Source organism: Budorcas taxicolor, chromosome 12 (assembly GCF_023091745.1).
Source record: "Budorcas taxicolor isolate Tak-1 chromosome 12, Takin1.1, whole genome shotgun sequence".
Lineage (NCBI taxonomy): Eukaryota > Metazoa > Chordata > Mammalia > Artiodactyla > Bovidae > Budorcas > Budorcas taxicolor.
In genome coordinates, this window is record NC_068921.1 from 78,478,506 (window position 1) to 78,502,908 (window position 24,403).

Consider the following 24,403-nt stretch of genomic DNA (forward strand, 5'->3'; position numbering starts at 1 on the left):
CAGGGGATCTGTCCAATCTAGTGATGGAATCTGTATCTCCTGCCTTGGCAGGTGGACTCTTTACTGCTGCTGAGCCACCAGGGAAGCCAAGAAAGCAAAACAGTATTTCCTAATTGCCCGTTTCTCTGTGAGTTAGGATTAAAAAGAGGAAACCAATTCCACTGCTAGTTACAACTAAGTAAACAGCACAAGACCAGATTTATCCTATATGAAAGCCAGATACTCTAAAAAGTAAAGAAAAGAAGAGAAAGAAGAAAAGAAAAGAAATTTGTGTGAAGGTCCTGGAGAGCGTCCCAGGCAACCAGAACTGGAGGGGCCAACATCCCAGAAGGGAACATGGAGACCAGCATGGTACTGCCCTTTTCGTTCTCTCAGAACCTGCTGTTCAGAAGCAGAGGAAGGAAAAGGACTGAAAATCAGAGCAGAGCTCCCGGTAGTCCACAAGACTAAAGAGAAAGAAATTGGAGCTCAGGGCTTGCTAAAGAGTAGCGGCCTTGGTAAGCATCCAGGCTTTCAGCTGGAACCCCTAGAAAGTTCTCTTTTGCCAAAATACCATCTACAAACAGACAAGCTAACACACACACACACACACACACACACACACACACACACACCTCCAGTTGAAAACCAGCTTTGAATGCAATTCTCACTAGAATAATTCGGGGTTTTCTGCCCTTACTCTGTGCCTGCGTGTATGCTCAGCCACTCAGGCCTGTCCAACTCTCCACGACCCCATGGACTGTAGCCCATCATGCTCCTCCGTCCATGGGATTCTCCAGGCAAGAATACTGGAGTGGGTTGCCATTTCCTTCTCCAGGGGACCTTCCTGACCCACAGATCGAACCTGAGTCTCTTGCATCTCCTGCGCTGGCAGTCCTTACTCTAATTACCTGCAAAAAGAAATAATATATATATCCTCTCCAAGGAAGATAAAATCATAGGCAGTCTGTAAGGTTTTCTACTTAAAATGTTCAAAGCTCAGTAAAAATTGCCAAAGTATCAAAGAAAATATGACAAAATACAAGAGAGAAACAGAAAATAAACACAGATTTTTAGGTGTTCCAGATATTAGAGTCAACAGACACAGAATTTAAAATAACTGTGACTGATATGTTTAAGAAAAGAGAAGAAATGATCATCTAACCAGAGAACTGAAATAATCAATGAAATTTCTAAAATTGAAAAATATATAGTAATGGAAAGAGAAAGATCAATAGATTTTTGTTTAGCAGAAAGAGAAGAGATGATTAAATAACTGGAAAAGAACTCTTGAAAATTTGCAAACTAAAGAAGAGAGCATAAAAATGTACAAAATCTGGAAAAAGGAGTAAGAACGTGTAAGACACAATGAAAAGCAATAACATAGAGGTAACTGAAGTCCTAGAAAGATGAAAGTGAGAGAATGGTTATATTTGAAAAAAATTTTTTAAAATTCTGAAGCTGACCTAAAACCTTATACTCCAGCCAGGTTCAAAATGTGCTGCAAACCTCATGCAAGAGAAATACAAAGAACACTATACCTAGGTATGATAAAGTTGCTGAAATAAAAGAGAAGGGGGAAAAAAGGCAAGAAAAAAATCTTTTTGAAAAGCTTGAGAAAAATGAATGCATATTCTTTTCTAATGAGTGACAATTAGGTGACACTTAAATTTTCAAGAGGAAATAATGGAAACTGGAAGACAATACAATGCCGTTATTAAAGTGATGATAGAAAATAACTTCCAGGGACTTCCTTGGGGGTCCAGTGGTTAAGACTTTGCCTTCTGATGCAGGGTGTGCAAGTTTGATCCCTGGTCAGAGAGCTAAGATCCTACATGCCTCACAGCCAAAACCAAAACATAAAACAAAACAGAAGCAATATTGTAACAAATTCAAGAAAGAATTTTAAAAGGGTCCACATCCAAAGAATAAACATAAATAAATAAAACAAAAAAATCCACCAAGAAAACAAACAAAAATATCTTCAAATCAGATATGCAGATGACACCACCCTTACGGCAGAAAGTGAAGAGGAGCTAAAAAGACTCTTGATGAAAGTGAAAGAGGAGAGTGAAAAAGTTGGCTTAAAGCTCAACATTCAGAAAACGAAGATCATGGCATCCAGTCCCATCATTCATGGGAAATAGATGGGGAAACAGTGTCAGATTTTATTTTGGGGGGCTCCAAAATCACTGCAGATGGTGACCGCAGCCATGAAATTAAAAGACGCTTACTCCTTGGAAGAAAAGTTATGACCAACCTAGATAGCATATTCAAAAGCAGAGACATTATTACTTTGCCAACAAAGGTCCGTCTACTCAAGGCTATGGTTTTTCCAGTGGTCATGTATGGATGTGAGAGTTGGACTATGAAGAAAGCTGAGTGCCAAAGAATTGATGCTTTTGAACTGTGGTGTTGGAGAAGACTCTTGAGAGTCCCTTGGACTGTAAGAAGATCCAACCAGTCCATTCTGAAGGAGATCAGCCCTGGGATTTCTTTGGAAGGAATGATGCTGAGGCTGAAACTCCAATATTTTGGCCACCTCGTGCGAAGAGTTGACTCATTGGAAAAGACTTTGATGCTGGGAGGGATTAGGGGCAGGAGGAGAAGGGGACAACAAAGGATGAGATGGCTGGATGGCATCACTGACTCGATGGACGCTAGTCTGAGTGAACTCCAGGAGTTGGTGATGGACAGGGAGGCCTGGCGTGCTGCGATTCATGGGGTCACAAAGAGTCGGACACGACTGAGCGACTGAACTGAACTGAACTAATGATCAGTAAAAACACTATCTAAAATAAAAGGCAAAATAAATTTGCACACAAAGAAAACTGAGAGCATTCATAACCAATAGACTACACTAAAATGGCACTACTACTAAAAAGTTGTTTAGGCAAAAGGAAAAAAGAAATTCCCAGATGGAAACACAAAAATGTAGGAAGCAATAAAGAGCAAGGAAAAACACAATTATCGAAACAAATATTGAGTGCACCAACCAATAAAAACAATTTCTTGTAAGTTTTATTCATACATAGAAATAAAAGCATGACAATAGTAAAGAAAAAAACTAGAGATTATGTGGTAAAGTATAATAAAGTTCTAATACTGTATTAAAGGTGGAAAGGATTCAAATTTATATATTAAAATCTACTAACATTAAATGTGCTATTATCCAGGACAATCACTAAAATATTTGTAATGGATGTATAAACCTCAGGCTAATAATGGGGGGAAATGGAATAGAAAATATTCTTAACACATTAAAAGAATACAAGGAAATAATAATAAAAGGAATATTGAATAGGCTGGACAAAGAGAAAACAAATGTTAATCTGGTGCAATTAAATTCAACTATATTAGTAACTTCATTAAATGCAAATAGACCAAATATATTCCCATTAAAAGTCAGAGATTTACAGTGTATTTAAAACAAAAACTAAAATAGAACAAAATAAACTTACATTATAAGATGTCATGGTTAAGTATAAGGATATATAAAAGTTAAAAATATGAAGAATAATCACCATGGAAATACTAAAGCAGAGAAAGCTGGCATAGTTATCCTAATAGCCAACAAAATATATATTAAAGCAAGAAAAAAAAACATGATATTATGATAAAAGTGTATATCTACCAGTAAGATATAATAATTTTGTATTAACCTATAAAGAATAAAGGCAAAATCTGATGGAGCTAAAGGAATACAGAAAAATCTACAATCATATATGGGAGATTTTTAACATAGCTGTCTCTGTAACTGACAAAAGTAAAGAAAAAAGTCAATTCTTAACAGAAAAAGTTTGAGCTATATAATTAACTAACTTGATGTAATTGATACAGATAAAATGTTCTACTTGCCAACCAAAAAATATAAATATTTTGCTTTCAATCTGCATCTTTCATTTGTTTTCTGATTACAGTGGATTTGACCTAGGAATTTAGCAAATAATTATTTAAAAACTGGATAATCCCTAAATATTTGAAAATCAAACAGGCACCTCTAAATAACCATAGGTTAAAGAAGAAATTACAATGAGAATTAGAAAATGTTTTACTGAAAGGAAAATGAATATATAACACAGCATAACTTGTGTAACATACCCAAAGGTAAATGCTCACAAGCCCGTGTTTTCAGATAAATGTATAACTTAAATGTGTTTAAATTCCTTAATGACTTAAATTAATGAACTTCTGCTTTATACTCTCAAGAAGTTAAAACAGCAAATTTAATCTTTAGAAAACAGAAGGAAATAAGGTTAAGAACAGAAGCTATTGAAACAAAAAATATACGATATTAAAAAAAAAATTAACTAATCCCAAAGTGTCTTTTTTTTTTCAAAGTGTCTTCTTTTAAAAAGACCAATAAAATATAGTACATATAAATAAAATGGGTATTTTGTATGTGCAAGTCATATGTATTTGAGAAAAAGGAGAAAAGGCACAAACTATCCTTATCACAACAGAGGGAAACATTACTACAGATGTTATAAATGACTCCCAGGAATTACAACAATAAATCTCCAAATATAACATGAAAGAAAATGAGGCAGACACAAAAAGCACGTGCTGTTTGTATTTTTATGTTTTGAAACAGGGAAAGCTATTATATTGTGTTAGAAGTCAACACAGTGCCTACGTTTAGGGTTTACTAACTGGAAAGGCATGTGCGTGGAATTTCAAGGGCATTGCTTTATTCTTGATTCAAGTGATCTTTATACAAGAGCATTCATCTTGTGAAAATTCACTAAGTTGTATGCTATTTGTGCACTTTTCAATGTGTGTATTATACTTTAATAAAATACTGATTCTAAAGTTGAGATATGCCCATGGACAGAGGAGCCTTGGTGGGCTACAGTCCGTGGGGTCACAAAGCGTTGAACACAACTGAGAGACTAAAGCACACACACACACACATATCCAAATACAACTTATAAGCCCTTTAAATAGGTTTGTGCCTAGGAAAAAATGAGAAAAGACATAGGGAAACTTGAAAATATTTTGTACCAACCAAAGTACTCAACACCCTAGCAATTGCTTTTAATTTTCAACCCCTTGCTTATTTCAGTGGGAATTAAATTAGTCTGCTTTTAAATAATTGAAACATCTTTCATCAGAATGCCAATTTGTAAGATTTAGTTCACACCCAAAGAGAAATTCATTTTATAAACAACTTGCTTTAAATGCTGGATGTGTAATCTGCATTTTGGGGAGCCTAAACCTGGAAAACGTTTTTGGGGATCAAGTTTTAAATTTGAAATCACAAAATTAAATTATGTCAAAAACTTCAAAAAAAAAATAAAATAAAGTTGAGATATGCTTTAACTGTAAAAACTGCCATAAAATTTATAAAATAGAATTAGATGACATACATTTCAATCTAAAGTTCATTTAATAAGCCTTTGGAAGTGTTTAACTCTAGGAATTGTTAATGTCTTCTACTCTACAGTTATCTGAGAAAAACTGAGGGGATTTCTTAATCAATAGGAAAACAAATGCCTTTCTGAAAAAACAAAAGCTTAAGGTGGACAAAAGCACAAGGCACGATATTTCCCAAAAGTTGGGGAAGAGCATTTATTCGGTTGGGTTGTCACCTGGATTTTATTGTCTTGCAAAATTTATGAAGCAATGAAAGAAAATCTCTCTGAAAAAAAAAATGGAGCTGGAATTACCCATAATTAAATAGAAGCATGGAAGAGAAAGAAAAGATGGGAGAAGATGAAGTAAAGCCGTAATTCTTAGCATCCCCTGTTCATTTCCCAGTGGGTAACTTGAACCCTGGTTAGGAAGAATGTTGTGAAATTTGCAAGTATTCCCTAATTGGGAAGAATGTCCTGTGTACATTTTTCTTAATCATTAACAAGAAACTTTGGGGGAAAAGATAGCTATATGATAAAAGAGCAGAGCTTACAGTAGAAATCCAAAACTATAGGGTTTTAATCCTACTATTCCTATAGTATAGACTATATAACCCAGGAAAAATGACTAATATCCATAAATTTCCATTTTTTAACTTAAAATTAGACATAATGTGGTGTGAAGAGTTTCTGTGATTTTAATGTAGATAATGGTAAGGTTTGGTAAGTTGAGATACTGGTTGCCTTATACTTACTTGCAACAATTGGGGTATCTCAGATTTATTATTTCAGCAACACCCTTAAATTACTCAAGGCAACAAATGCTTAAAGAGGACCAGACACAAACAGCCACTTTGCCAGGAGAATACATATAAGTGCATACAAGTTCTCAGCCTTAAAGACTGCTTGATGATTGTACCTTCTACGTTTACAGGCTTTTCTCTATTATCTTTTCTGTCCTTTTTTGTTCTGTCCTCACTTTTAGCTTTCTGATGGTAAATGCTTACATTTAAGACTTTCTTTATTGTATACAGGCATATTTTGAATTAATGGAACTTACATATTTCTCAAACATAAACCCAGCAGACAAGTATTACAAATTCCTTTTTGTATTATGTAGCTCCTTAGCTGCAACTTGAAATCCAATAGCAGGATATGCATGAAACAGGATGTTGCATCCAATATTGATACAGAAGCTATTAAATGAGTGTGTTTAATCAAGCTACTCGTGGATAAAGCACTCTTTAAATGGAATCACCTTGGATACAAGCTCTAATAACCAACTCCCTGAAGCACAAAGGAATCCTCTTGACTTATAATTACTTTCTTCACTAGGAAAATTACTATTTACTGAGATTTTTACCAAAGACTGTTTATCCTTTTCCAAACTCTGTCACGGTTTTTGAGAATCTTGAAGTTTCCCTGGCTGATTGCTAATCAGAAATGCATGAGTCTATGCTACTTTCAAAACCAGCACTTTTGATATAAATCCATTAGCTTTAGTCCTATGTTTGACTAATTCAGCTTCTTAAAATTGAGAACTTCACTGATTTAGTGTTTCTCCCTCTCCTCCAAAGAAAGAGGTGCTGCAGTCAATTCCATCAATTCCAACTGGCTACAATCCAGTGGTCTTACTTTTTTCTATCCAAACCAACGCTGCCACGTAGATTACTTTTTCCAATTTTGTTTGTCTTTTCTCGCTCTCTCACAGTTGCTATTTAGGGGCCAGGTATGCTGCTCTTGACAAATGTGTGCAATTTGATATAATGGACTTAAAACTGAAGATTGAAATTCCCTATGGGCACCATAACAATCCATTTAAGTTGCAGAACATGGTCGTGAGATGGGTGTGTGTGTGTGTGTGAATTCATTTCAGTAACATGTATCACTTACAGGCTTGTCACTGCTTCCAGATTTCTTCATTGGAACTTTATTCCTTTCAAATGGATTTTGTCTTAGTACCTACTAGGTCTTATCAAAACTTTGAATTAAAAAAAATTCTATGCAAATGCCAATCCCAGAAAAACATAATGAGGTTGGTTAAGGAAAAAGATGTTTGAAAAATTGAGTCTTAGAAGTACTGGGAGGCTTTAAACTAACTTTCAGTAGAGACTTAAGCAGATTTCTCTTTTATTTTGTCTCCGTATTCATATGTGTAAGCACATCAAATTTAAGTATATATATATATATATATATATATATTATATATATATGGAATTGAACACACTTAGCACTTTGTTTTTATACCTCATGTGATATCTGCATCACATAACAAGCTTCACATTAATCTTTTAATTTACACATAAACAAACTCATATATAATGCTTATTTTCTCTGTCTTTCACAATTGGACACAAAGAGAAAGGGAAGGAGGAGCTGATAAAAGCACCCTTAGCTACAACTTGTCTCAAACTTGAAGCTAAAAGGTACTCTTCCAAAGACAAATATGGGGAAGAGTCAGGGGAGGGATAGTGGGAGTTTGGGATGGACATGCACACACTGCCATATTTAAAACAGATAACACAGAGTCGGACACGACTGAAGCGACTTAGCAGCAGTAGCAGCAGCGACCAACAACGACCTACTGTATAGCACAGGGGACTCTGCTCAATGTTCTGGAATAACCCAAATAGGACAAGAATGTGGAAAATAACAGATACATGTGTATGTAAAAGAAGCTTTCAATAAAAAAAGAAAGAAAGGTATCCACGCACTCTAAAGTTCATAGCAGCACTATTTACAATAGCCAGGCTATGGAAGCAACCTAAATGTCCGTCAATAAAGGGATGGATAAAGAAGTTGTGGTGCATATATGCAATGGAACATTACTCAGCCATAGAAAAGAACCAAATAATGCTATTTGCAGCTACGTGGATGGACTAAGAGATTGTCATACTGAGTAAAGTAAGTCAGACACAGAAAGTCAAATAGCAAATGATACAACCTATATGCAGAATCAAAAACAAAGCAGGATACAAATGAACTTATTTACAAAACAGAAACAGATTCATGGATGTAGAAAAAAATTATGGTTACTAGGGGATAAGGGGATACGTTGGGAGATGGAGACTGACATGTACACACTACCATATATAAAATAGATAACTAATAAGAAACTGCTGTATAGCACAGAGATCACCAATTCAATGGACACGAACATGGGTGAACTCCAGGAAACGGTGAGAGATGGGGAAGCCTTGTGTGCTATAGTCCATGGGGCTGCAAGGAATCGGACACAACTTTTTGGCTGAAGAACAATAGCACAGAGAAGTCTACTAAATACTTGGTAATGGCCTGTATGGGAAAAGCGAAAGTGAAAGTCACTTAGTCATGTCCCACTCTCTGTGACCCCATAGACTGTAGCCCACCAGGCTCCCTTGTCCATGGAATTCTCCAGGCAAGAATACTAGAGTGGATTCCCATTTCCTTCTCCACTATATGGGAAAAGAATCTAAAAAAAGCATATAGACTGATTCACTTTGCTGTACAACAGAAAGTAACACCACATTGCAAATCAACTATATTCCAATAAAAGGTATTCTTCCAAATCAACTTGCCAGGCCTGCTCCTTGCATAGAGGTCTCTGTATATAGACAGAGTTTGCTCAGCCCAAAGAGGTATAGAGAAGCCCCAAGGCCCAGGGTCTGAGCCTACACACTCCCCATCACCAACCATACCATGGAGGGCAGTGTGATATGTGGAGTACGGCTTCCCTGGTGGCTCAGAGGTTAAAGCGTCTGCCTCCAACGCGGGAGACCTGGGTTCGATCCCTGGGTCGGGAAAATCCCCTGGAGAAGGAAACAGCAACCCACTCCAATATTCTTGCCTGGAGAATCCCATGGACGGAGGAGCCTGGTAGGCTACAGTCCATGGGGTCGCAAAGAGTCAGACACGACTGAGCGACTTCACCTTCATCTTCATGGCTGGTGGTACAATCCCCGGCTGCTTATGGGGCAAAAGAAAAAACCATGTAGATATGGGAAGTTTAAGTGAAAAAAAAAAGTGAGTGTCCGTTGCTCACCCATGTCCAACTCTTTCCAACTCCATGGACTATAGCCCACCAGGCTCCTCTGTCCAGGGGTTTCTCCAGGCAAGAATACTGGAGTGGGTTGCTATTCCCTTCTCCAGGGGATCTTCCCGACCCAGGGATCAAACCTGGGTCTCCCACACTGCAGACAGATTCTTTACCATCTGAGCCATCAAGGTTGACCTCTAGATTAAGTTGGTATAAAGATGTTGCCAAAAAGCTCTTACTATTGTCCTCAAAGTCTCAGTTTCATTTCACCCTACAACCACGAATGATCCAGAAAGTAAAATGGTTATAGTCGTGGGAGAATTTAGGTACAAGGGACATTTCTCATGACACAAATTGCATCAGCCCAGCAGCAGTAGCAGGGCAGGAGGAAATGTTTGCTTATTAACCACATATTCTTGACACTTCAACAACTTTTATCACTTTTATAACTTTCCAAACTGCAAAGTTCTGGGGATGAAGTATATAAAAGTCTGACACATGTAAAATACTCCAAACCTTCCAGGAAAATGTTTCCATCACCACACTAGCTAGGAGGTGTGTGTGTTAGGTCATTCAGTCGTCTCCAACTCTTTGAGACTTCACGAACTCTAGCTTGCCAGGCTCCTCTGTCTATGGGATTTTCCAGGAAAGCATTCTTGAGTGGGTAGACATTCCCTTCTCCAGGGGCTCTTCCTGACCCAGGGATCGAACCCAGGTCTCCTGCACTGCAGGCAGATTCTTTACCATCTGAACTGGCAGGGAATGGCTGCCTCTAAAAGGGAAGTCTAAAGGATGACGGAATGAACCCATCCAGGCTCTGCCTTTCTGTTCAGCGTGGTGCCCAGTGTCCCAAGCATTCGACAGAAACATGGACTCAGGGCTGGGGACACACTTCTGAGTGAAGGGTTGCCCTGCGTGCAACACTGGTGGTTGCAGTGGCGGCTGGAGCGCCCAGGAGAGAACACGGAGAACCAGTAAGAGCGAAGCAAACCTTGTGCTCAATGTTCTAGCTCAGCCCAAGGATGAATCTAGTAAGATACTGGAATATAGTGAAGATTCTACGATTATTTGAGATCCACTGTTTCTCCTTGGAAGAAAAGTTATGTCCAACCTAGATAGCATATTGGAAAGCAGAGACATTACTTTGCCAACAAAGGTCCGTCTAGTCAAGGCTATGGTTTTTCCAGTGGTCATGTATGGATGTGAGAGTTGGACTGTGAAGAAAGCTGAGCGCCGAAGAGTTGATGCTTTTGAACTGTGGTGTTGGAGAAGACTCTTGAGAGTCCCTTGGACTGTAAGAAGATCCAACCAATCCATTCTGAAGGAGATCAGCCCTGGGATTTCTTTGGAGGGAATGATGCTAAAGCTGAAACTCCAGTATTGGCCACCTCATGGGAAGAGTTGACTCATTGGAAAAGACTCTGATGCTTGGAGGGATTGAGGGCAGGAGGAGAAGGGGACGACTGAGGATGAGATGGCTGGATGGCATCACTGACTCGATGGATGTGGGTCTGAGTGAACTCTGGGGGTTGGTGATGAACAGGGAGGCCTGGCGTGCTGCAATTCATGGGGTCACATCACAAAGAGTTGGACATGACTGAGCAACTGAACTGAACTGAACTGAGTTCCTTCTAAAAATATACACCTTGTATCAATCAGATCAGCATCCAAATATCTGGGTTGTCCAAAAAGCTTATTCAGGGTTTTTCCCCCCCCCCCATAAGATGTTACTCCTTCTGCCAAGTAGAAGTCCCTGGAAAAATTACCTCACTTTCTCTCATCCATGAAGATAAAAATAATGCTCCTTATATCCTGAGGTTGGGAGAAGTAAGAGATGGGATGTACAACACCCCTACTTCCAGCAGTTTCGGAGGTTTGATTAGTTTCCCTATGTTTTCCTTTAATGTGTCCAGTAGGAAGCCAAAACAGATCCTTCTACCTTGCATAGATCTGTTCAGTCTCTCCATCCCTCCATCCAAGTCCGACCCCAGCCCCAGAGAGAAGGGAGCCAGCAGATGTGTTCAGTGCTCTCTATGGCAAGGTTGGCCTCAGCATGAAATTTTCTTCATGCAAACAGCAGTGATATGATTTGCTGGAATAAGGATGAGGTAATCAGTGAACAATTGAAGCTACAGAAACGATTAAGCTGCTGGTGGCATTTACTTATGCAGAAAGATTAACAGAGTTAAACAATTGTAAGCTGGCCAAATGGTAAGGAGGATAAAAAGCCGTGAACAAATATTTAAAGGGCATAATGTAGCCCAGGCTAGGCAGGAATTATTTACAGAAATCTAAAGAGCTACCATGAAGCATGTGCTGGAATAAAAAGACATTAAGCAATGAGATTCTATTTTCAAGAGATTCTATTTTCTCCTTTCAAAAGGGAGAAAATTGTTGGATTCTGAAGAAAACAACTGTCCATCAAACATTCAAGAGTCTCCTGAGAAAATATACTATATTCACATAGCCACTGAACTCAGTGGTTACATAGCCCTTGGAGAAACTAACCAGAAGAGATGAGAAAACTCTATAAATTTATTCCTGAATTCTTAATAGATAAAACTTTTACCATTTCCCCTATCTTAGAAGCCCTTTGTCATACTCATAGGATATTTTAAAAATTCAAAAACACAAATGTAAAAAAAGTTACCTTAAGTTTTGCCAATAAAAGATAGTTGGTTTAACAGCAAGAGAGGAATGTATGATCAACAGGGGATTAAATTATAAGATGAACTACATTGTAGTATATTTATATGCTGATGAGAATCATACAGTAGGATACAGAAATTATATGATGCAGAAGAGAGAGGAAAATATTGGATTTTCGTCCCTAAGTAGGGGAAAGGTTCTGTCCCTCGATTTGTGGAGGTTTTGACCTTAAACAGGAACACTAAGAGTTCATTCCCAAGTTCAGTAGGAAAAGGGGGAAGTGGGTAGATCAGCAGATAGATCTGTAAAAGCAGTTGTGGAGTGTATGGAAATTTATTTTCGATTATTTCTATTTTCTCAGAAAAATACAAGCAAGAACACAGTCGATGAACAGGAGAGGAGAAGAGGTCTAAGATGTTTGAAGAGAAGATAGGAAATATAATCTATTCAAGTGTAAATAGATTTTTAAAAATGTACCAAGAGCCCACTTGATATTACTGACTATGAACTGAAAGAAGAACCAATCCATGCATATGTGTGTTTCTCGTCAGCCACAATCAGACATGTAGGCGCAGGCACAGAGTAGGTGGGCAGTTGGGTTAACCATGTAGTTTTGCCATGTAATAAGCAAGATAACAAGAGAAGAAGAGTCAGATAATATGTCAATAAAAATACCTAAATAACATATAACTAGACTTGTGAAGGCTGTGGTGGTGGTGGTGGTTTAGTCGCTAAGTTGTGTCTGTTTCTTGCAACTCCATAGATCATAGCCCGCCAGGCGCCTCTGTCCATGGGATTCTCCAGGCAAGAATACTGGAGTGGGCTTCCATTTCCTTCTCCAGGGAGACTTGCAAGGCTGTACCAGATTTAAATATTCACATGTGTGCAATTGTTATAAAGCACATAATACAATTTACAAACAATTTTTAGCCTTGACTCCATTACATTTTTCTGGTATTGGTATTAGGAAGAAGATCTAAGAACTCATTAGAAAAGGACAATGAACCAGTGTTACTAACAGTCTGAAATTTTCATGATTAATTTGTGACTCTATAACCTTGGTGGTTTGCTTCAGTTTATCGTGGAATATAACTTAACAGACACAAGAAATATTAAAAAATATATTATCTGAGACAATTAATGAAAAATTAATGAAAGACCTCACATTAAAGTCATTACATGCTAGTGAAAGCCCTCCTAATGAATCCTTTTCAGAATTTCAGGTCAATGTGGCAATTCATTAAGAAGATAACATCATCTTATGTCACTTCCAAACACTTGCTGGAAAAACCAAAGCTGCATTCCTATATCAAAAATGGCTTGGTAAAATATGGCTTTTTTTTTTTTTTGTCTCTTTCCCCAAATCCCACAAATAAATCTCTGCTTCCAGGCACACTTTACTGCACCGTCAGTTTTAAAAAGTTAATAACACATTATTACATGTATTCAGGGCTTCCCTCCTGGCTCAGCTGGTCAACAATCTGCCTGCAATGTGGGAGACCTGGGTTCAATCCCTGGGTTGGAAAGATCTCATGGAGAAGGGAAAAGCTACCTACTCCAGTATTCTGGCCTGGAGAATTCCATGGACTGTATAGTCCTTGGGGTCGCAAAGAGTTGGACACGACTGAGTGACTTTCACTTCCCTTCACTTTACATGCATCCAATCAACAGATACATATGCTGCGCCTCTACTATGGGCCTTGAAATAATGTCTGCCATTAGTGCTAACGCCGTAAAGAATTGAAAGAGTGGAAAGCAGCGAGAAGGACAGGATATCGAAGGACAAATTTGCTTTTGAATTTTGGTTGTGTCACTCGCTATGTGCAAATCTTTTGGCAAAACACAGATTCTTTGAGCCTTGGTTTCCTTTGAGATGGTGATGAATCTCAACTAATTGAAGTAATGAAATCAAGTATGTGACACCTGATGTTGGGCACTGGTTAATAGAGGGGACCGTGGAGCCACCCTGGAACCTAGGTTTTAATCCAACCTCCATATCTTAACGTTATGTGAACCTGGACAATTTACTCATTCTCTTCTTTGGTTTCAGATACCTTATTTGTAAAATGGGTGGTTGGGTAATATTTTAGTGTATCATCAAATAATGGATAATATAGCGTACCTATGCATCTGCTTGCTGTGAGGATAGAGGGTACTCAGGGGCGGTGCCTGACATTGTGAGTGTCATATAGGTGGTTGGTGACACATTAATAAGTTTCCAGTCAATTAGAGCCATTGCCATGTGCTCACGGATCTCAACGGCCCCTCTGTGCCACTGCTACTCATAAATTCTGAGAAATACAGGATTTTTCATTCATTCGTTAAATGCTGTGGCTTGTTAGCTATATGTCAGGCACTGGTGAGACACTGACTTTTAAGTGGTTGCTGCCCGTCATCATACCATACGGGTCCCTATTAAACCTGATATCAAAGAAGCATAAAAGCATAGGGTGAAACCCATATTCCATAAAAAATATTTTACACAATATAGCTTTATGAAAAGAATCTTTTTTCCTGAAAGACAAAGTGGTAACAGAAATTGATTTTTATATAAGGTGTCTAGATGCCTACTACCACGCCTTACAGCTAGCCTTTCAGCCCTAGGAAACAGTGAATGGTACCATATTCATTTAAATAAAATTATTAAATTATAGCAATTTCTTAAATTGAACGTTGGAACCATTGTAGATAAAATGACTAAATTAGTTTTGTAGTCATGTCAACATAGTGCAGTTGACTTTAAATTGCATCAACCCCCTAAAATGGTCTCTTATATTTTTGAGTCTACCATTATTATGTTTTTAGCCTTTGAGTGCTAAAATGACTCTATTTAAAATATCATATACAATCTGTACTATCTAAATATCATAGTTCTTTTTGGCTAAAATTTCTGACCATTTGGAGAGAAATTAATATAAACTATATCTAGAAAGAAACCTAGATTTCAGAACAAAGTGATAAATCAGATTGAAATATAATTCATTTACTACTCCCTTTCAATGTCTGCCATTATTTAAAATTAAGTATATAAAATTTAGAAGATATCCTTTTTACATTGAAGAGAGGGGAGGTTCATATCTATTTTAAAATGACTTTCTTATAGGAACACTGTATAGACTAAAATCACTAACAGAAAAAACAGAATTTAGGAGCTAAATGTAGAACAGCTGCACTAATGATTCTACTAATTTGAAATATAAAGTGAAATCTGTAGCTGATAATGGTAACCTAGTCAGGGGAGTGGAAGAGAATTGGTGCTTCTGAAATTCTGTATTTGAAGAAATGTCAGAGGATTTCTTTACCAGTTAATAGTACTATTTTCTCAATATATGTAAACTCAACTCAAGCAACGAATCTAACCTAACCCAAAGGAAACTATCTTACTTACTTAACCTAACTTGCATCTTACCTGACCTACTCTGCTATCTTACACTTTATATATTACAACACTAATTTATTGCACCATAGTGGTATTAGTCTCTTTTCAGAAGCTTTCAGCAAATGTAGAATGTCTGAAATCATAACAAGCCATAGAAAATATACATAAGGAAGCAAGGTCAATTAAAAAAAAGTCTTTCAAATTGTTTTATGTACCAATTCAGTAATATGCCCATAATATCTCTCACTTAGAAAGCCTGCATTTGACAGAATAGCCCTCATTAAAGAATGAGACATTTCAAGATAGAAAATGTACGATTTTTGTCTAGCCTTAATAAAACTAACAAGTAATAAAACTCTGCTTATCAAAGTTAGTCAACAGGTATTATCAAAAGATAGGTAGGAAGAGTCCCACAGACATCATTCTAGAAAAGTAAAAAAAATATACTTCCAAAAGTAAAACAGGATGATCTTTTGGGAGAAAAATACTCCTTCCTTATTTTGACCTAAAGAGCCCAGATAAGTAGGCTGTCTTTTTCTTTTCAATGGTGATGGCTCAGAAGCAGTAAGACAAGATGGTGGACTCTTGCTGAAACAACACTTTGCTGTTGATTATTTTCTGAAAGGGTGTGCTTGGCTTTCCTTACACAGTACCGTGTAAGAAGGAAGACCACTTCTCTTTTATTAGGATAGCTGATGGGTTTCTTTATCACAGTGTTGCAAAGAAATGTCTATATAGGTGTGTATATATATGAGAGAATAAGTTGAAAACAAATTTTCGGTAGCTCATTTTTCATTCCTTGTTTCTTATGACATCCTATAATTTATGCTAGGTAAAATGTGTTAGTGAGAAACCCACATAATTACTGATTAAACCTATAAATACATTACACATGATATCATTGCTCCTATGAAAACAGCCAAAAAATGAAATATAGATTTTAAAACACAATTGCATTAGCTATACCAAAGATTTTGAAAAGTTATTATCCTACAAAAATGAAAGTTCTTCTTTGGTTTAAAAACTAATAACAAAAATGTAACACTTTTAGAATATAATGTTCATATATATCATCACAGGTAGGTTCTGTTTCAGTTTTCCTTTTTTTGTTGTTGAGATTCCAAATAATAAAACTAGATGCAAATTGTTGGTTTCCTTGTGCCTTCTTTTTTTAGCTGTCAACAGATATTCTAAGTACCTATTTTCATAAACTAATTAAGCCTTAAAGTGAGGTTGGTTATATTCTTGCATTCTTGAGAATAACTTGCAAATATGTAATCACACTCCAATTCCTTAAAAAAGGATAGATTATATGTGTACTCTTAGGGAAGGTAAAAAAAAAAAAAGATATAAAATTTTGAAAAGTATATTTACTTCTAAAATAGTCTAGTTAGAGCACCGTGGTCCAAAAACACTTTTTCAGCTTTGGACACATTGACATTCCTTATTTCAATTCAATTCGAGGGCAGTGACAAGTACCCAGGGCATGGCAGACACACTGCCAAGACTTGAAAGCCCAGGAATACAGAAAACAGAGACACTGCTCCCTACCACAAGCTACTGAATATGTGCGCTGGATTAATTATTATTGGGCATAAACAACAATCGTGAGGTATAAAATGAGTTCTTTTTACTTCTCAGCAATGAGGGAAGACATCTCAGAGAAGCTGGCATTTTTTTCCAGGCTTTAAGAAATGGGCATCATTTCAACAGGTGAAGGGAGAGATTATGTGCCGAGTGAAGCACAAACTAAAGTGCAGAGATTTGAAACCATGTGGTCGAACCATGAATGATGTTTGGAATCCAAAGAGTTATCGCAAGGGTGGAGGGAGATGAGTCTGGAAGGTAAGATAGAGTGCGGTGCCCACCATGACCACTAAGCCATCTAGCAAATTACCATCCTTTACAGGAGTAACTCAACTGGTGCAAAAACCACCTTCTATGGGGTCAGGAGGTGATCAGAGTTGGGGGGTAAGTCTTGACCCAAAGGAGATAAATAAATGTGTCATACTTTTTATATTAAATAAATTACTACTTAAAGGAGGATTAAAAATAAAACCCTACGTCTAAGATATGTATGTTACTTTTCCCCAAAAGACAAAATATCAAGCTATTCTTTATTTTGTTGGCAAACATGTCGAATGTATTTGCATTTCTGTGTCAAAAAGCAAACTGCAGTCAAAACAGATGTAATGAGAAATGGCAGTATACCTGAAGTTTCTACACCTTCTCTCCTTCTCCCAACAGGCTAAGAGTATCCCCACTTCAGGGGCTTCACACACATTGTTCTTCAGACCTCTGCACCCTTTCTCAGATGGCAGCCTTCAGCCTGTAGCTCTCGGTGTCTCCCACCCTGTCTATTGGCTCTGACTAGGTCCCCCTTCCCACCACCCTTGCCCCGTGGTTCTCTGCTTCAGCCTTCTTTGTGCATTTCAGGACCTGGAGTTTTGTAATTTCTTATTAACTTGTTCCTTGCTACCTGCAGTGACTTTTTGTCTCACGTCTGTAAGCTCCGTGATGCAAGAAGAATCGTCTGCTCTTTTCAACACTGCACAAGTCCTAGAACAGGACTTGACACATTATAAGGATTCAATGACTATTTGCCAAATTAAGAATTTTCAAATAAAATGATAAATTGTCACACATGAAAGTTATACCTTTAAATCAAGAAATCAGAATTTTAAAATTTCCTTGGGTCAGTTCCTACGCAAAGAATGAGTACAGGAGGAAAAGGCAAGCATGCTTAAAAATATTTCCTGAGGAAATATTTAATTAAATAAGAATTGTGTATAGTTATATTTAGTAATATATAACCATGTAATTATATATTAATATACAATTTACACAATATAGTTTCAACATTTATTTTGCTTAAATTAAAAATAATTCCTTTCTAATACTCAAAGGGTTTATCTATATTTTCTTCACTAAAGAATATATATCTTTATATAGAAAATATATTAGAAGGATAAAAGAAAAGGTCCTGATGAAACTTCCTTCTATTTTATTTCTTTTCCATTCTTCCATCAAAAATAAGGTAGCAAAAGTACCCTCAAATATATTTTTCTTGCAGATCATTGAGGCTTGCATATCACCGGAAACTCACAAATGTCAAGGGAGTAGCCAGGGTTACAAATGTTGAAATAGACAGCTCAGATGTCTTTTTCACTGGTAAAAAGTTTACCCTCATCCTAACATTCACAAGTGTAAAGCAAACCTTTCTTCATGACTCATATGATTCAGAACATTTATTGTTCATATTTATAAAATAATCCACTGGTTTATCTTTAAAGAAAACACACCAAATTTTCATCATCCTTCATATTAAGATAATCCTATCTAGAAGAAATGTGCTTATTTACTCAAATAGATGGCAGAATTGGAGCTCTAGCTGGTGAAAATTGGGTTCTAAAAGATATTCAGATGAAATTAGGGGAGAAGCAAACAGGTTAAGTCACGATAACATGACCTTCCATGGAACAACAACGTTTAAAACAATCCAGTTGGTCTTATAATACCCAGGTTTTCTGGACAGGGCTCTAGGCTAAAGCGGAAAATTAAACTCCATTTTCTTAAACAGCTTCAACACTGGTCTGAAAACATCACTGTCCCCAAACTCCTCATCAGGAAATCTCTTCTCGTATAGCTCTATAATTTATCTGCCTTAGAACTTCCATTCTGATCCTGCTCAGATATTTGCCTTCTTGATTCTAAGAGCTGGTAAGTCCAATTTCTATCTGTGACAAGGATTGGCTTTAAAAAAATACAGTTCTAGCTTTTGTTTAAAGAAGCATTGAAACTTTTGGTCATAAATCTGCAAATGTGTGGGATACACACACCCTCACATAGATACACACCTAAAACATATGCTTCTCTTACCCATCTTTGGAACAACAGGGAACTTAAAATAAATACAGCTGGGCGCCGGGAATATAATGTGCTGGGCAAACATATACTCCTATTAACGTAAATACATTCTTCAGTGTTTCCTGCAGAGCCCACTTAGTGATGAAAAGCAAGCCATCCCCATTTCTCCCACGGAAACATCCCACATGCTCGCCAAACAACCTCCCCTAGCAACCGGATGCCCAGCCGACTGGCAGAAGGAACAAAAGCCTCTGGGCTCCAGCTCAGGGGTGAGTCGCCTTCTGAGACTCTGGTCATTTTAAAGGCAGCACCAGAAGGTCTTGCTGGGCACTAGTTATTTCCAGAAAAATACGTCCAATGAGGCAACTATTCTCGTCATCTGTCTATAGTAACTGCTTCTTTTGCCTCGTGTAATTCTTGAGTCCTTGAATCAAGACTACCACGTATGGGGTTGTCTGCCAACCCCCCTACTCCGATGCGTTCTTCCTACTCTGCGCCCCTCTCCTCGTCCCAAGAGGCGATCCCTAGACTTCAGAGTGACCAGTGCTGCCCGCTAAGCAGCTTTCTGGTAAATCTCAACCCAGCTGGCTCCCAACGCAAACACACCCCCACTCACTTCTCTCGCACCAGCCCCCGCCGAGCGCCTGGCGGAGATCACCACCCTCCGCCAAGGTCTGAGAGCCCAGCGGGTTTCCAAGAGCCCTGGAAACCCAGAGAGGCCAGACCCAGAAATTTCCGGCATCTCCAAGTGGACTGGAAGCAGCCGGCGGGACCCCGAGGTGTCAGGGGAGGTTCCTCCCCCCATCCCCCGTCCACCGCCCCAACATTCCGGAGTCAGACTCCGCGCCCCGAGTGGGAAGAAGACCAGAGAGAGCAGAGACTCTCCCTGGGGGTCAGCCCACATCCGCCTGCAGAGCTAGAGGCAGCGGTGGGAATGGGCCCGGTGGAGTTTTCAGTGGCTACAGGTTGCCCGAGAGCCGGTTCCCAGCTCCCGGGGGCGGAAGGCGCTCGGAGCGCTCGGCAGGGAGACTTGCCTGGGAGGGGAGAGCAGGGGGGTGCGGGGGTGAGATGAGAGATCGAGGGCGGGAGGGGAGCCCAAAAAGGCCCCACACAGGCTGGGAGATGGGAGAGGGCCGAGGGCGCGCCTCCCGACAGGGACCCCCTGCACAGACCTTGGCGCCGCAATCTGCGCTTCTTGAGGCCGAAGATGCGAACTTTGGAGAAGATGTCCACCAGGTTACCGTTGCAGAGCCCGCGGTTCTTGCTGGGGCTGCTCCGCCTCCTGCTGGCGGACGGCCGGTCCCAGTGCTGCTCCCGCGCCTGCCGCTTCTGGCGGATCAAGCCGCTGGCGATGGCCGCGGCCATGGTGGCCCCGGCCCGGGTCCGGAGGAGGGAGGCACGGAGGGAAGGGAGCCGAGGGACCCCGGAGAGGGACGGGGAGACGCAGACGGCGGCTCGCCCTCGGGGAGGCGGAGAGGAGGGCTGGGGACAGGGCGCAGGGGCGCTCAGTCCCCACTAGGACCCATCGCCCTCTCCGCGGAGTGCGGGGCCCGGCGCGCAAACGCGCCCGGCGCGCGGCGGGAGCCCGAGGTGGCGCCCGCGTCGGAGCCGGGAGCGGGGCTCGGGGCTGCGGGCGCCGCCGGTCACCCCGCGTGCAGCCCGAGCCCTCTCTCCGACGGGCAGCCGCCGCCACTCGCGCGGCCTCGCTGTCCGTCCCGCCTCCCGGGCGCGAGGGCGAGCTGGCCGCCTTCTTCCAGGGCAAGGAGTGGAGGAGAGGCGCCCGCAGGGTCTCCGCGTCGGTGCGTCCAGGGCGCGCCGGGCAGGATTCAGCGCCTGACTCGAGCTGCCCCCCGGCCGGTGCCGCCGCCGCTGCCCGCTCGCGGATTCTGCCGGTGATTGTCAAGTGCTTTGGAAATCAGCATCTGGAGAGAGCAATCTTCTCCCAGGAGATCTCTAATCAGAGCGCTTCGTTCCCACCCCACTCCACTCCCCTCCCGTCCCCCCCTCCCCTCCTAGGTCAGTCTTCAGAAAAAAAGGGGGGGGGGGGGAAAGGGGAGATACAAGGATGACTTTAAAAATATTAATAATCATATAAAAGAAAGCCCAAAATGGGTGGCAGGGGGGTGGGGTCCTAAGAGGCTGAACCTAAGCAGGTGGAATTGAAGGAATGATCAGCGCGCTTTTTCTTGGATGAAAACTCGCAGGTGTCCGAGGCTCCCCGGGCTTAGCGAGGGTTTCTGGATCTTAACGTGCCTCCTGGTCCACGGTAACTCGCGGGAGCGGCTGGAACGCGAGGTGGTTTCCGCCCTCCTGGCTAATCCCTCCAGCTCCGGAGCCTCTCCACCCCGGGAAGGAGGAGAGGGGAGGAGGGAGCTTGGGAGGGAGGCGAATGTGTCCTGAGAAGGGAGGCGTCTCCACTCCCAACCTAATCCACCCAGACTCGCCGGACTCTCCCTTCGGCTAGCTGCCGGCAGAAGTAGGCTTGCCATCCTGAAACCGTAGCAGAGCAAGAAGGAGGGAGGAGGGGAGGGGAGAAGACCCCACCTCACCACCCCCACCCCCTTCTCAGATTTACTCTGTAGCACTCGGAGGAAGAGATGGCTGCAGCTGTAGCTGCTACAGAACAGCAGCGGGGACGGAACACTGAAGAAGTCAGTACAGAGTATTAAGGGCGGGCAGGGTGACACAGTATCCCAGTAACAAGAGAAAGCAGCCAGACCGAGGGACACTCCAATTAGAGCTGGTGTCCCTGAGTAGAGAGCCAGGGAGCAAAGCGGATGAACTGTGTCTGACATTCAAACACAACAGCTGCTGCCTAGTCTCCGTGATTTCCTGTCTGTGTCCCAACAGCAGTTCCGTGTTGGACGGACGAGCGAAATATGAAGGCCCAGGAGGAGGGGAGCAAGTGGAGGGCGCCCCAGAAAAGGAGGTTGGGAGAGAAACCATTCACGCCTGGGTGAACGCAGATCCATGGTTTCTAGGATACACTCCGAGCATCAGAACTAGGAGTAGCTCCTGCTCCTGTGGTTTCTCACCTTTCCCTCCTTCCTTTAGGCTGCCTGTCATTCCAGGAAGTCAAAGAAAAGAAATGGGCAAACTAGACGTCTCACAATCGGGTGTGAAGAATGAGGAAAGAAAACTCATTTGGTAATTGCTGCTTGTAACAATCGCTTCTCTGGTGGCTGCTTTTAGAGCCGGGAAGAGGACAGCACGCGGCCTGGGAGCAGTTCTGAACCAACACACACTTTGTCTCAGGAATAGGCGGTAAAGTACCACGCAGACCTGCAACCAGGCAAGTGGAAGAAGTTCAGACAAGGGCTGATGACAAGGAGGCTAGACACCTTCTGTTCTACGGAAGAACTTACCCACAGTCTCACCACGGAAGCAATTACTGCTCAGCTGTTTCTCGTTGTATTTACAACATATTTACTAACAAGTCTCTTCAGAGGAAGAGAATTTAATCTAAAAGGAGTATGTAGATTTCAGTCCAATGCAGATCAAATTGGTTTTAGGATAATGTACTAATGTTTAACATTAAAGAACATATTCTGTAAGCCGACTTTCCCTACCTTATTGTGTTTTATGCACATATGAAATCTATCTAATAGCCATGATTATTAAAAGGAATATGCATGAGGAATTCTTCCAGAGATTTGCATCCTTAACCAGCTATGAGATAGGAAAAGTAAAGGAAAAGGGTGTGTTGGCTATTTTACTTTCTGCCTACCTTTTCCTCCCTGTGTTACATGTCTTTGTTCTCATCTTTTTACACTATGTATTTAGTGTTGCCATGCTCCTGCTGAAAAAGGAAAGGTCATTGGCAGAGATGGATACACCTAATAAAAAGCTATTAAAAATGCACTGAAATAAGTCATATTGAACAGAAGAAGTAGCTTCTCCTGCCTTCCATTATTGAAGAGTGGCTATTTGGACATTTCAGACGTTACAGATTGCAATTTCCTAGTGACTTTACAATTAAAGCAAACATATTTACTTATAGTAATGAGTTTTTCAAAGAAGCAAAATGTTAAGTATAATAACCTTTTAAATATAGTACAATTGCCCCAAACAACATAACCCAGTTCGCTTTGAAAGTTTTTTTTTTAAATCCTTGTAATAAATGTGTCTCGTATAATAACTTGAACAGAAAAGCTTATTATTAGAGTTGTGTTAATTATTTTCTTTCCAGGCTTTTTCTTATAATTCAGTCTTCTCTACAAGTCTCTGGATTGTATAATCCAAGGGAAGGTTGGTGTTTTGGTTTCTTTAGACCCCCTCCCTTCAACGCCAGCCACCTCCAGACAAGGGTGCGATTCAGCACCGCGGACAGAGATTCTGCCCAGCCTTAGCGCTGAGCCAGGAAGCAAGTTCCCTGAGCGTGGGAGCGCCTCTGATGCTCTACCTTAAAAGCAGCTTTCCACTCCCCACCCCGCGCCACCCAAGGCGGGAAGGAGATTAATCCTCACTGCTTCCACTGGCATTAATAACCCACCTTGGAGCACAAAGCCTTTCAGCTTTTTGATAACTGAGAAATATTCTTTTTTTCCTGATGCATTCCGACCCCTGGAGCAGCGGACTCCTCAGTCTCAGGGCATCTACGCAGGATTGTGGATTTCACAAGCCTTAAACGGGGACATTTCTATCTTGTGTGGTTTCCTGTCTTAGCGGAGCATGGGTTGGGGGCAGCATTGGGAGAATCCCGGTCTTTTCGCCTAATCCATGCGCTTTCCTTTTCACCTCCCCAAAACACTGTTTAGTTGTTTACAGATGGAGGTAATGAAAAAAAAAAAAAATGCAAGAGAGCCATCTGCTGTCTTAAACTGTGATAAAAGCATGTGCAAAAAAAAAAAAAAAACCAAAAACCAGGGTGAAAACCGTTCAGGACAGGTGAACACAAATCCATACCTTGCAGTGATTCAGAAAATAATTTCACACTCATGAGGACCTCGTTGGTGTCACTAATTTCACATTTGACTTTACAAAGGCAAACAATAAAGTGCTGCCGAGACAGCAATGCCTCCTGACCAACCTGTCAGGAGTCTGAACTCTGATTTCAGACAGCCGCGTTCATTTCTTGCCTCTGCTCCATCCTGCCTGTATAAAGATCTCCAGTGAATTGCTTTATTCTCCTTCAGCCTCAGTTTCCTTATCTCTAAAACT

General features: G+C 40.5%; 1 protein-coding gene across 1 annotated transcript in view; it reads right to left on the reverse strand.

Annotated features, from left to right (window-relative positions):
• The window catches only part of FGF14 (fibroblast growth factor 14), a 163,783-nt gene extending 143,175 nt beyond the window's left edge, over nucleotides 1-20,608 (reverse strand). The window contains exon 1 of the mRNA XM_052650186.1: nucleotides 20,416-20,608. Within this exon, the coding sequence (XP_052506146.1) occupies nucleotides 20,416-20,608 (193 nt within the window). The remainder of the gene's footprint in view (nucleotides 1-20,415) is intronic.
• Between the last annotated feature and the right edge of the window lie 3,795 nt (nucleotides 20,609-24,403).